The sequence below is a fragment of the Elephas maximus genome, chromosome 1, assembly GCF_024166365.1.
Source record: "Elephas maximus indicus isolate mEleMax1 chromosome 1, mEleMax1 primary haplotype, whole genome shotgun sequence".
NCBI lineage: Eukaryota > Metazoa > Chordata > Mammalia > Proboscidea > Elephantidae > Elephas > Elephas maximus.
This window is the reverse complement of record NC_064819.1, coordinates 93,752,679-93,767,181: the sequence shown is the minus strand read 5'-3', so window position 1 is coordinate 93,767,181 and position 14,503 is coordinate 93,752,679. Positions and strand designations below refer to the sequence as shown.

At 46.2% G+C, this 14,503-nt stretch overlaps 1 protein-coding gene across 1 annotated transcript; it reads right to left on the bottom strand.

Moving 5' to 3' along the window:
• Nucleotides 1-698: 698 nt before the first annotated feature.
• Nucleotides 699-13,455, bottom strand: LOC126067588 (butyrophilin-like protein 1). Its single transcript, XM_049869688.1, has 6 exons — nt 13,304-13,455; nt 12,826-13,207; nt 11,282-11,376; nt 5,865-6,212; nt 1,043-1,327; nt 699-931 (listed from the first exon to the last, which is right to left on the bottom strand). Exons 3-6 carry the CDS (start codon nt 11,364-11,366, stop codon nt 699-701), a joined length of 951 nt encoding a protein of 316 aa, XP_049725645.1. The 5' UTR covers nt 11,367-11,376; nt 12,826-13,207; nt 13,304-13,455.
• Nucleotides 13,456-14,503: the final 1,048 nt, after the last annotated feature.

Below are 14,503 nucleotides of genomic sequence, written 5' to 3'. Positions count from 1 at the left end.
TCCTGTTACGAAATCCCTGAGCATCTGCCTTTTGGCTTCCAGGTGGAGACTGACAGCCGGGTCCATTGAAAGGCTAGGAAACCTACAATATAGTGCACAGGTCAGGGCTTGAGTGAACAGACCCAGGATGCATAACAGATTCCAGGGGTCACCACCCCCTCCCCCCAGGTTCCCAGCAATGGGTGGGAAGCAGAGGCCCAAGTTCAGGAGAGCCCCAGGAGCAGGATTCCTCCCACCACCACCTTCCACTACTGCCCCCAGGGAACATGGTCCTCATGTCTATGCCAGAGATACACACGGACAGGGGACATCTGGGCACAGGTGGAACGGGAGACCCAGGGATATTTGGAAAGTCACTCACCAGCCTCATGAGCCTTATTCCTCCAGTCTGAAAGGCAACATACAGGAAATGAGGTGACCTAAGGACCACATGTCTTCCCCAAACAGGACACTGAGAGTTCAGGAGGGAGAGAAGAACTTACCCAGCTCTGCCAAGATATCATCTGAAAGAGAGAAAATACGTATTAAATCCAATCTCTAAGAAAAGCAACGACTGCGTGCCTAGAGAACCCACAAAAAAGACCCCCTCCATATGCTGTAAAAAGTACTCCCTCCAGACCCATCCAAGCACAGATGGCCCCAGCTGCCCTCTCTGGCTCTCCTGAGCCTCCTGCTCTGGTCAGGGGCCCTGTGTCTTCCTAGAGGCTGCAGCCACTGGCTCTACTCCTGCTGTCAGCTTTAGCTCTCAGCTCCAGCTCTGTCCTCACCCAAACCGGTCCCTCCCCTGTCTTACCTCTGGCCTTCAGTGCCTGCACCTTTGTTGAATATTCTTTCTTGAGAAAATAGCCAGCCCCAAAGATGAGGACCACCAGGACCATCAGGCTCACAGCAAAACCTGGCTTCCAAGGAGAGGCATGGGGGAAGAAGGACTCTGCAGCCCAGACAGAGATCGCGTCAGGGCGCACCCAGGCCAGCCCAATCCCGTGCACCCAGGGACCCCATCCCCTCCTCCCGCCCTCCTGGGAACAGGAACAGCGCTGACCTGGGATGAAAATGGCCTTCACCTTCTCCTGGCCCAGGATAGGGTTGAGGATGGAGCAGGTCACGTTCCCCACAGAGCTGTCTCTCACCACCAGCGAGGCCTCCAGGCGGAACAGTCCGTCAGCGTCTTGGGCATGATGGGCCTCAGTGGAAGTCAGCAATTTCTCTCCGCTACGGTCTCTCCACTGAACCTGGGGCTTCGGAAACCACCTAGAAGCGCTGCAGGCCACGCGAACCCCATCTTCCTGCTGCCCTTCCATGAGCACTTGAGGGCCAGAGCCCACACCTGTGGGAGGGAAGCTGTGGAGCCCAGGAAGCCGCCTTGTCCCAGGTGGAGGCCCGGGACCCCCGCATTGTGACACGTTGCACATCTCCAGATGGAGGCATCCATCCTGCATTCTGGGGGTTCTATGGAAACCCTGCCCCCTGGTGGTGGAAGGGCCATAGCCCCACCACAGGGACCCAAGGAAGGAGATATTAGGAGAGCTTTTACGGGAGCACCTCAGGCAGGGACTGTTCTTTCCAACCACGCAGGTGGAAAGACCGAGGTGCAGAGAAAAGAGAAAAATGACTTTCAAACCTTTTCCCAGAGATCAGCCCAGGAAACATAAAAAAAAAGAACGAAAATCCACACCAAGCCTGGAGCAACAAGGTGGGTCTTTACCAAAATTATTCGAGGGCCGTAAGTTAAACTAGGCCACAGAGTTTTGTCAAAACAAAGTCTTGAGTGGGCTTTCCCTATGTAGTAGAAAATATTAAGTAATTTATGAATTTTGTTTTGCTTTTATTTTAATTATCCACCAACTCTTCTGCATATAAACTGACCTTATGCTCACCCTCCTGTCACAAAGCGAGAGGAAATCTCCCCACCAAAGACTTACTGTTCACCTGAGCTCTGGACCCCACAGGTCACCATGTCTTTTAAGGGTGATCCCATCAGTTATTGTCTCTCTCTCTCTGTCTCTCTCCTGACTTATTGCTAATCTCTTCCTCTCTACCTATCCTTTTGCTTAAATTTGTAAACATATTCTAATTTCTGCAGACTCCCTCTTCTTCCCTACTCAGAAGAGTAACCATTATAATCCATGAACATCTCCATGGTCTCACCTCTCACTGACATCTCAAGCCCCAACAGTCTGGCTTCTCCTACTATTCCACTGAGTCCATTCTCAGTGAATTAACAAAAATCTCCTACTTGGCGGCTTTGGTGGTCACCTGCAGTCGTTCTTCCTCAGTCTTCCTTCAGGATGTGACACTGTGGACTCAAGCTTGAAACTGGCTCCATCTTGTCTTGGTCACCCTTCCTTTACACTTGGCTTCCCACCTCTCAGACCATTGTGCTAAACCGCTTTCCTGGATTTCTGTTCCTCCTCCTGTCCCATAAAAGCAGGAGTAGTCCAATAGTTTGATCCTTGAATCCCACTCTTCTCACTTGACACACTCTTCCTCATTTCTTTTTGTGCACACTGCTTCTCTTCATAAATCACTTCCCAAATTTATCCATTAACCAACCCTGTCTCCCAGACTCCCCTCCCTTATATCCACATCCTCATGAGTTATCTCCACCAGGATTCCTCACATGTGTTTTGAACTCAAAATTCCAGAACAGAATTCATAGTTTCTTCCCACGTGTAGTAGATAGATTACAAACATAACCCAGGCTCTTCCCCTTCGTTTATATTCACCTTGCCTTCCTTCCATCATTTTGTGCTACCCTCACACTCTGACTCTAGGATAGGTGAGGTAACTTGATTTGCTTCAGGACACTAGCAGTGTGACACAAGGAATTGTCATGTATTCTGGAGGTTCCATGGGAAGGCTGCCCCTAGTGGTGGCAGGGCAGAGTCTCCACCACAGGGAACCAAGGAAGGTGCATATGGATTCTTAAGGGGAGCTCTGAGGCTGGGGACTGTTTTTTTCCAACCACGCAGATGCAAAGACTGAGGCACAGAGAAAAAAAAAAAAGGTAAGAAATTTCAAACCTCTTTTCTTGAGATGAAACCAAGGAAACATAAATCAAAGCACAAAACTCCAGGCCAGGCCACGAGAAAATAAGATGATGTCCTCACAAAAACTCATCAAGGGCATAAGTTAAACAGACCATAAATTTTGTTGAAACTAAGATTTTGTTGGGCTTACTCTAGGAAGTAGGAAATATTTGAAATTAATAGATTTATGGGTTTTGCTTTTTTTGTTTTGCTTTCATTATCCACAAATTCTTATTTATCCAAACTGATCTTACTCTCATCTTCCTGTCACAGAGTAGGAGAAAATTTCCCTCACTCAAAAATAATTGCTCCCCTGAGCTCTGGAACTCACAGCTCAGCATCTCGTCTAAGTAAAGCCTGGTTCCATCAATTATCATCTCACTTCCCTCTCTTCTTCTCTCTTCTCCCTCACCTCTACTTCCTTGTTTTAATTTCTTCCTCTCCATCTACTTCTTTGCCTAAGCACATACATATTCAAATCTTTAGTCTCCTTCTGCCCTTCTTAGAGGAATAATTGTATAATCCATGAATACCTCTATGTTCTCATCTCTCACATACCTCTCAACCCCCAACAGTCTGACTTCGCCTACTATTCCATTGAGTCTATTCTTGGAGAGTTAGCAAAAATCTCCTATTTGGCAGACCAGCAGTCACCCTGCAGCCTTTCTTCCTCAGTCTCCCTTCAGCATAATACTTGAATCTCCACTCTTCTCAAGTCACACAGTCTCCCTAGCTTCTTTTTGTTCCCACTGCTTCTCTTTATAAATCACTTCCAAAATTGTATCAATTAAACAACTTTGTCTCCCAAATTCCCCTCCTTTATATCCACATCCCCATGGGTTGTCTTTACGAGGATCCCTCATATATACTTCAAACTCAAAATTCTACAACAGAGTTCATAATTTTGTCCTATCTGTGGTTGATTAATTACAAACATAGCCCTGGATCTCCACCTTTCTTTATATCCACCTTACTCTTTACCAAACCAAAAAACCTAAACCCATTGCTGCTGAGTCAATTCCGGCTCATAATGACCCTACAGCACACAGTAGAACTGCTCCATAGGGTTCCCAAGGAGCAGGTGGTGGATTCGAACTGCCAACATTTTGGTAAGCAGCCATAGCCCTTAACCACTGCTCCACCCCTTGCCACATCACGTTATAGTGCCCTCTCACTCCTATGCTTGGATAGATCACGTGACTTGATTTCACCAGTGAGAAATTAGCTACTGTGACACAAGCAAAGTTTTGAAAAGTGCTTGCACCATTGCGCCTTCTGCTATTTCCAGGAGAGGTACATGCTCAGGCTAGCCTGCTGGAGGATGAGACTCACGGAACATTACCTCGTCACCTCAGCCTTTATAGCTGAAGCCATCCTAGCTCAGCCAGTTGACTCCCATCCATGTGAAAAACCCAGACAAGTTCCACAAGGAGCTCTTCAGCTGACCAAAAATGTATGAATGAGCTCAGTTGAAAATAGCCACACCCAGCCGAGATTAGCTGAACTCTATAAAATGCTGAACTTAAATAAATGTTCATTGTTACATAGTACTGAGATTTCATGACTGTTACATAGCATTATAACAGTGATAGGTAAGTGATATATAGTTATCAATATTCCTACCACTAAACAGCAAACAGCCAAGGCAAAACCCTGGGAGTCTCTGTGCTCCCCTCTTCCCCACCCCCAAACCCTAGTATCCCCAAATCTATTCATTCAGTTGAGTCTATTTTATTAATCTCTCTGATGTCTGACCCCTCCTCTCTCACCACACAGCAACTAGCTGAGGTCAGGCAGTCATCCTCTCTACCTCATAACTACACTCCAGGCCTCCAGCCTTTCTCCCTCCCATCCCTCCACCTCACAGCTGCCAGAGTGAGCATTCCCAGCACTGCTCTGCTTAAAATGACCTCTGCTCTGCATCCAAACTCCTTAACATGGGACACAAAGCCTTCTCTGATCTGGCACCTGCCTTCCTCCTCAACCCCTTCTCTCAAATTCTCCACAACCTCCACCACCTGTGCACCTCAGCACCCATAGACTCTAGTCGCAAAGGGCTATTTAGTTAATTGCTATTAACCACCCCCTGCCTTTACAGCTTCAGTCACTCAACCTTGAGAGCTCTTTGCAACACTGCCTGATGAACTCAAGTGCCAGCTTAAGTATCTCCTCCCTGGGTAACTTTTCCTGATCCCCCCTGGCAGCATTAACCAGTCCCTTCTCTGTGCAACCTATACCAGGAACATCTTTTTGTCCAGTATGGACACTTCTTACCATCCTGTCCCCCATTCACTCCCACCAGCCATAAGGCCTCCCTGTGTGCCCAGAATATAACAGCCACACTTGTACCTCAGGGAGTTTGCATTGGCTCTTCCTCCTGCCTGGAATTCTTATTCTCCAGATATACACTTAGCTAAATCCCTACTTTCTTCAACCCTTTGCTCAGACAGCACATTCTCACCAGCTCAGTCCCCATTCCAGTCGCCATGCCCACATCCTGATCCCCTTCCCTGTTCTACTTAGCCTTTTATCCTCTGAGCTTTTCACCTTCTAACATCATCTATAACCTACTTATTTATTGTGATTTTTCTATCTCTGCATTTAGAATATGAATTCCACAGGGCAGGGATCTCTATTTGGCTCACAGATGTGTCCGTGACACCTAGAACAAGGCCTGGCACATAGTAGGGGCTCTACATTATTTACATGGAATAAATGAATGAATGAGCCTCCTTTTCTGCATCTATAAAATGAGATGCTGAGTTAAATCATCCCTGAGGCTGCTCCCAGCTCATACACTCCAGGTCTCTAGAATATATAGACCAAATCACCAACCTACCACCTTCACCTCCAAAGTAGCCTCTTCATAGAAGCGTCCCTTTCTGAAGAAGCAGGTGTACAGCCCATCATCAGAAGCCCAGACCTTGTCAATGCGCACAGCAGCCTGCCCCTGCGTGAGGAAGTCTCTCACCAGCGAGGCCCACCCCAAATACTGCAGCATCTGACCCTCCTTCTGCTCCTGCTGGTTCTGATAGATGAACACTGCTTCTGAGAACTTGGAACGGAACCACCGCAGCTCCATGTTCTCTGCACTCATGGCCAGGGACAGGAAGCAGGGCAGAGTGGTGTTTCCATCCAGCACTGCCACAACGGGATCCGTGGGGCCAATCACCAGGAACTCGTCTGTGGACAAGACATGAGAGTGAGAAACCTGGAGAGATGAAGACTGGGTAGGGGGGCAGGGGGGAGTAAACACTATCAGGTGAAAATTAGAGATGACTCCTCAGTCTCATGAAGGCATGAACTGTGAGGACTCTGAAGGGGATGAGATGTTCTGACCACAACATCATGGCCCAGAAACAATGTCAAGGGCCTCCCTCATGAGCCTGGTCTCCTGGTCCCAGGCCCTTCCTGGAAAGACTCTTTCAAGCCTGGGTGTGTATCACAATCACCCAGGGGGATTGTAAAACACAGATCTCTGGACCCCATCCCAAAGCTTCTGATTCAGTAGGTCTAGGGGAGGTCTCCCTCACGTGTCTGTCAGTTTGTCAAGCTGTGGGGCTAGCATGTTACTGTGATGCTTGAAGCTATGCCACCACTATTCAAATACTAGCAGGATCACCCATGGCAGACGAGTTTCAGCTGAGCTTCCAGACTAAGACAGACTACGAAGAAGGACCCAGCAGCCTACTTCTGAAAAGATTCAGCCAGTGAAAACCTTATGAATAGCAGTGGAACATTCTTTGGTACAATGCCAGAAGATGAGCCCCTCAGATTGGAAACCACTCAAAAGACAACTGGGAAAGAGCTGCCTCCTTAAAGTAGAATCCACCTTAATGATTTGGATGGAGTCAAGCTTTTGGGACCTTCCCTTGCTGATGTGGCAGGACTCAAAATGAGAAGCAGCAGCTGCACACATCCATTAATAATCAGAACCTGGAATGTACGAAGTATCAATCTAGGAAAATTGGAAGTTGTCAGAAACGAAATGGAACACATTAACATTGATATCCTCTGCATTAGTGAGCTGAAATGAACTAGCATTGGCCATTTTGAATCAGACAGTCATATGGTCTACTATGCCAGGAATGACAGCTTTAAGAGGAATGGTGTTACATTCATCGTTAAAAAGAACTTTTCAAGATCTATCCTGAAGTACAATGCTGTCAGTGAAAAGATAATATCCATATGCCTACAAGGAAGACCAGTTGATATGACTATTATTCAAATTTACACACCAAACACTAAGGCCAAAGATGAAGAAATTGAAGATTTTTACCAACTTCTGTAGTCTGAAATTGATCAAACATGCAATCAGGATGCATTGATAATTACTGGAGATTGGAATGCAAAAGTTGGAAACTAAGAAGAAGGATGGATAGTTGAAAAATATAGCCTTGGTAATAGAAATGATGCTGGAGATCGCATGATAGAATTTTGCAAGACCAGCGACTTCTTCATTGCAAATACCTTTTTTCACCAACATAAATGATGACTATACACATGGGCTTGCCAGATGGAATAGGGAGAAATCAAATTGACTACATCTGTGGGAAGAGACGATGGAAAAACTCAAAATCATCTGTAAGAACAAGGCCAGGAGCCAACTGCAGAACAGACCATCAATTGCTCATATGCAAATTCAAGTTGAAACTGAAGAAAATTAGAACAAGTCGACGAGAGTCAAAGTACGACCTTGCGTATATCCCACCTGAATTTAGAGGCCATCTCAAGAATAGATTTGAAGCATTAAACACTAATGGCTGAAGAACAGACGAGTTGTCAAATGACATCAAGGATGTCATACATGAAGAAATCAAAAGGACATGAAAAAGACAGGAAAGAAAGAAAACACCAAAAAAGGAATGCAGAAGAGACACTGAAACTTATTCTTGAATGTTAGCGCTAAAGCGAAAGGCAGAAATGATGAAGTAAAAGAGTTGACAGATTTCAAAGGGCGGCTCGAGAAGATAAAGTATTATAATGACATGTGCAAAGACCTGGAGATGGAAAACCAGAACGAAAGAACGCACTCTGCATTTTTCAAGCTGAAAGAACTGAAGAAAAAATTCAAGCTTCAAGTTGCAATATTGAAGGATCTATGGGGAAAATAGTAAATGACTCAGGAAGTATCAAAAGAAGATGGAAGGAATACACAGAGTTACTATACCAAAGAGAACTGGTCGATGTTCAACCAATTCAGGAGGTACCATATGAGCAGGAACCAATGGTACTGAAGAAAGAAGCCCAAGCTGCATTGAAGGCATTGGCAAAAAACAAGGCTCCAGAAATTGATGGAATACCAATTGAGATGTTTCAACAAATGGATGCAGCATTGGAAAGTACTCACTCGCCTATGCCAAGAAGTTTAGAAGACAGCTACCTAGGCCAACTGACTGGAAGAGATCCGTATTTATGCCTATCCCAAAGAAAGCTGATGCCACCAAATGTGGAAATTATCGAACAATACCGTTAATATCACATGCAAGTAAAATTTTGCTGAAGATCATTCAAAAGCAGCTGCGGCAGCATATTGAATAGGAATTGCCAGAAATTCAAGCCAGATTCAGAAGAGGATGCAGAACCATGGATATCATGGCAGATGTCAGATGGATCCTGGCTGAAAGCAGAGAATACCAGAAAGATGTTTGCCTGTGTTTTATTTGACTATGCAAAGGCATTCGACTGTGCGGATCATAACAAATTATGGACAACATTGTGAAGAATGCGAATTCCAGAATGCTTAATTGTGCTCATGAGGAACCTGTACATAGATCAAGAGGCAGTCACTCGAACAAAACAAGGGGATACTGCGTGGCTTAAAGTCAGGAAAGGTGTGAGTCAGGGCTGTATCCTTTCACCATACCTATTGAATCTGTATACCCAGTGCCATCGAGTCAATTCCGATTCATAGCGACCCTATAGGACAGAGTAGAACTGTCCCGTAGAGTTTCCAAGGAGTGCCTGGAGGATTCAAACTGCAGACCCTTTGGTTAGCAGCCATAGCACTTAACCACTATGCCACCAGGGTTTCCTGAATCTGTATGCTGAGCAAACAATCAGAGAAGGTGGACTACATGAAGAAGAACAGGGCTTCTGGATTGGAGGAAGTCTCATTAACAGCCTGCATTATGCAGAGGACAGAACCTTGCTTGCTGAGAGTGAAGAGGACTTGAAGCACCACTTACTGATGAAGATCAAAGACCACAGCCTTCAGTATGGATTGCACCTCAACATAAAGAAAACAAAAAGCCTCACAACTAGACCAATAAGCAACATCACGACAAATGGAGAAAAGATTGAAGTTGTCAAGGATTTCATTTTACTTGGGTCCACAATCAACACCCATGGAAACAGCAGTCAAGAAATCAAAAGACGCATTGCTTTGGGAAAATCTGCTGCAAAAGACCTCTTTAAAGTGTTAAATAGCAAAGATGTCACCTTGAAGACTAAGGTGCACCTGACCCAAGCCATGGTGTTTTCAATCACCTCCTATGCATGTGAACGCTGGACGATGAATAAGGAAGACTGAAGAATTGACACCTTTGAATTGTGGTGCTAGAGAAGAACATCGAATATACCATGGACTGCCAAAAGAATGAAAAACCTGTCTTGGAAGAAGTACAACCAGAATGCTCCTTAGAAGCAAGGATGGCCAGACTACGTGTCACATACTTTGATCATGTTGTCAGGAGGGATTGGTCCTTGGAGAAGGACATGGTCCTTGGTAAAGTAGAGGGGCAGCAAGAAAGAGCAAGACCCTCAATGAGATGGATTGACACAGTGGCTGCACCAATGGGCTTAAGCAAAACAACAGTTGTGAGGATGGCGCAGGACTGGGCAGTGTTTCATTCTGTTGTACATAGTGTTGCTACCAGTCAGAACTGACTCGATGGCACCTAACCCCAACAACAACAGGGGACGTCCAAAATGTGTATTTCTAAGGAGTTCCCAAGTGCCTTGGTAGGTTAATGGTACAATTCTAGCTTCTCATGCAGGCTGGGCACTTTTCGGTTCGTTGTTCATGGGGTCACCATGAGTCAGCTTTGCACTGGCTGACCCCTCCTGTGAGAATGCCCTTTCCCCAAAGATCCTCACGCTCACTTCCCTCCTCCCCCAAGTCTTATTCCATATCTCTCTTTACCACCCTATTGAACACTGCTGCCTGCCCATGTCCCTCCTTCCATCTCCCCCACTCCATACACACACTGCTCATACCTGCTCTACTTCATTGTTTCATAGCCCTAATCTCCTCTAGCAGACTATACTTTTTCTTGGTTTATCATATTTAATATTCACTGCCTCCTGCTAGAATGTAAGCTCTATGAAGACAGGGAGTCTCTGTTCTCTTCATAGAGCAACACATAAACTACTGTAGACCACCTGTTATGGATTGAACTGTGCCCCAAAAAATATATATGTCAACTTGAATAGGCCATGATTCCCAGTATTGTGTGATTGCCCACCATTTTGTCATCTGAAGTGATTTTCCTATGTGTTGTAAATTCTATCTCTATGATGTTAATGAGGCAGGATTGGAGGCAGTTATGTTAATGAGGCAGGAGTCAATCTGTAAGATTAGGTTGTATCTTGAGTCAATCTCTTGAGATATAAAAGGGAGAAGCAAGCAGACAGACAGGAGGACCTCATACCACCAAGAAAGCATCACTGGGTGGACCCAGGGTTCCTGCACTGAGAAGCTCATAGGCCAGGGAAAGACTGAGACAAGGACCTTCCCCTGGGGCGGACAGAGACAGCCTTCCCCTGGAGCTGGCACCCTGAATTCAGACTTCTAGCCTCCTAGACTGGGAGAGAACAAATTTCACTTTGTTAAAGCCATCCACTTGTGGTATTTCTGTTACAGCAGCACTAGATGACTAAGACACCTCCCATGATCATTTGGGGAATAAAGAGAATTAATGCATGCATGCATGTTTGCTTCGGACATTAGTAAAGTAGGGAAATCAAAAAAAAGAAGGGAAAAGGTATTTTCAGATATTGTATATTTAGCCCTTCTAAATATTAAAGGAGTCATCACTGGCACTTGTCAGATTCTTTACCCTAATTTATGGTTTAATCGTTTGATTGTTTGTTTGTTTGTTTGTAACCACAATTAGTGGGGGGCACCATAATCTCTCTGCAGTTGGACTCCAATAGTCTAAATCCGCCCTAATGAAGGAGAGAACCAACATCTCACCTGTGATTCCCACATACCACAGGGAGACACAGACAGAGAGGTGTGGAGCACTCACCTGCAGACCCCCTTGTGGGCAGCTGGAGGAGGAGCAGCAGGGAGGTGAGATGGCAGACCAAAGTGTGTCTGAAGATGCCCTCCATTTCCTCAGAGCTGGCAGAGAGACAGGGTAGAAGTCAGGGAACACCACTAGACAGGAGACAGCCCATCCACAGCTCAGCCTCAGCCTACTTGCCAACAGGGTGGTGGGCCCCACACAACCCTGATACCAAGCAAGGCTTGAGCTGGGCTCCTCCCAGCTGTTCTGGGGAGACTCTGTGGTGTCAGAGAAACATTAAGTTTACCTGGGAACAAACCACTCCTTCCTTCCCCACCCCACTAACATGCACACCGCAGTCTCACTGCCCAGACACCAGGCCTTCCTTTCTCAGCACCTGTGCCCCTGAGGAAGACCTTCCCTCCATCTACAGGACTAGCATAGCCCCTCCCACACCCCAGGTCAGAGGACCCTGGTGCAGGCCCCCAGCCATGGTGGACATGCCAGCTCCTGATGCTCCTTGTTCTATCCTCTTTGACTGTGACAGGGATTCACCCGAGAAGCTTCAGAGACAGACGACATCCTCAGAGACAGTGGCTCCCATCACAGACACCCTGCCCTGTTAACTGTGTTTCTTGGCTTCACCGACATTTCAACCCTACCCTGGCCCTTCCTGTGTCCAGCTGGTACCCAGTCAATTTCCCTCTGACAGTTAACTCTTGCCCACTCTGTCTTTGCGGTGAGACTTCTGATTGACAGTAAAAGACTGGTTGGAACAGAGCAGGAAAAAAGAGCAGGAGAGAAGAAAAAAATGAGCTCTGGTCAGAGAAAAGACCCCAAACCACCTGCTGCACGTGGGGCAAGGGGAGGCGACTTATGGTCAGGGAAGCACAGACTCTGGGGTCAAATGCTGGGCTCTCCTCCGGGCTTAGTCACTCACTGTGTGGCCAACTTACACAAGTTACTTGACCTTGTCTGTCTTGGTTTCCTCATCTGCAAAATGGTGATAGTAACAGTACCTTCCTCAATACTGTTATGGGTTGTAATGAGGAACACATTAATTCATATTTGTAAAGTTACCTCAGGTAATAAGAACAGAGGCTGCTTCTAGTAAAAGTTACATTAAAAAAAAAAATTGCCCCTTGAGTCAATTCTGACTCATACCCGCCCTACAGGACAGAGTAGAACTCTCCCATAGGGTTTCCAAAGAGTGGCTGATGAATTTGAATTGCCAGCCTTTTGGTTAACTGCTCCCAGCTCTTAACCACTATGCCACCAGGGCTCCAACTGCTATATAAACATCTTTAAAATAAATGAATAAAGATGTAAGCCTCGCTGTGGTTGTCCTCAACTTCTTAGAGCAGACTATGGTCCAGCCCCAAACATACCTTCATTCTTAGGCCCCTCCTCACAGCTGGCCACTCCTTGACCCCTCCTTGTGGCCCACAGGTATCTACACAGCCAACTCAACAGCTTCTCCTGGTTTCAGTTTTGAGAGACTTCCTCAAGTGTCTCTAAACTCAGCAGCTCGAGGAGGTTCAGGGCAGTCTACACAGCCAACTCACCAGCTTCTCCTGGTTTCAGCTTTGAGAGACTTCCTCAAGTGTCTCTAAACTCAGCAGCTTGAGGAGGTTCAGGGCAGCAGACCCCAAATCTGCCCTCAGAGATTGCGCCTGCAGTTAACTGCTCTGGAATCCCCACTCCCTGCTTCCGGGTCAGACACTGTGGGCCCAAGATCCCCCATCTCAGGGGCAAGTGGATCCCAGGAGAGCTGAGGAAGCAGGGTCAGCCCCAGTGGCAGAAATATCTGCAGAGACCCCAGCCCGGAGCCCCCGTAGATCGCTCGTAGTCAGAAGAGTCACCCCACTCGGGGCCTTTCACCATCTGAAAGTGAAAGCTTGAAGAAAGCAGCCAGCAGACTCTGCCCTGCCCTCTGGACAGTGCTTCCTGTTATCAGGAGGGAAACAACATTGTCAGAGCAACAAAAAGGCAAGAGGGGCCACACAGAGACACAGACTCAGAAACAATTTGTGCAACACATACTATGTGCCAGCTTGCTTCTGGCTTCAGGAAGTAGGGACTGCACATGGGCACAGCCAAGACTAACACCCAGTTCTGTGCATAGGTCAGAAATCCCTGGGTAGCAAAAACAGTTAAGTGTTCAACTACAACAGAAAGATTGGCTGTTCGAACCCACCCAGAGGCACTTCAGAAGGCAGGCCTGGCCATCTGCTTCCAAAAGGCCACAGCCTTCAAACACTCTGGAGAGCAGTTCTACTCTCCAACACAAGGGGTTCTTATGAGTCACAATCAACTTGAAGACAACTGGGGTTTTTTTTGGTTTATGCACAGGCCTGTCTCTACATGAAAGCCTGTTAACATGAAACGTTTCCACGCCAGCTGAGACATGGAGCCAGGCCCAAGGCCCTTGAACAACATCTGATGTGATTGTTTTCTTTCTCTTGACCCACAGGTGATCCAGGACCTCCCCACAATCTGGCAACCACGGGCTTAACACTGGGCACATCAACAACTTCCAGGACCTGCTCCAGGACCATGGTCCTGCCTTTCTGAAATGACAGCATGCTACAGATAGGTAACATTTAACATATTATTACCATGTATTTTACATATCATTAATAGATAATACATAGATTATGATACTTTAATATCATCGATCACCCTAGGTACAGCCATTCAGTCCTCATTATTAGCCTCATTTTACAGATGAGAAAACCAGATCTCCTAGTGTTTTTCGAGAACTCACCCAGCAAAATCTCTTATCAGCCTCTGCTGCCTTTCAGATTGTTCTAAATGACCTATATGTTTGTCTTCACTGGAGCAAATATGGGAAGGCTTGATTTCTGCTCAGAAGTCAGCCTGGTGATATTACAACTGTGGGCAAGATGAGAACTTCTGGATGTACCTGAATGGATCCCCAAAGGGTCCATTTCTGCCAGTACCCACGTAGGTGTGGGAATCTTTGTTAGACCCATTTTAATAACTAGTAAGACAAGTAAAAATATTATCCTCCAAATCTGGAGTTGAAACATCCACCGACTCCCCACCCATTTTGCCACCCCAATCCCTGAGATAAAGACCTAATTAAAAAAAAAAAAATCCAAACCTGTTGCCATCAAGTCAATTCTGACTCATAGTGACCCTATACGACAGAGTAGGACAACATCATACAGTTTCTAAGTAGCACCTGGTAGATTCGAACTGCCGAATTTGGTTAACAGC

Bases quoted from the DNA above. Each gene is read 5' to 3' on its own strand.
- LOC126067588 (XM_049869688.1), bottom strand. From the start codon at position 11,366: ATGGAGGGCATCTTCAGACACACTTTGGTCTGCCATCTCACCTCCCTG. The intron at 1,328-5,864 runs GTTGGTGATTTG...TCCCTCCCACAG, and splicing joins TTTGGAGGTGAAGGTGGTAG to GTGTGGGCTCTGGCCCTCAA. The intron at 932-1,042 runs GTCAGCGCTGTT...TCTGGGCTGCAG, and splicing joins GAAGGCCATTTTCATCCCAG to AGTCCTTCTTCCCCCATGCC.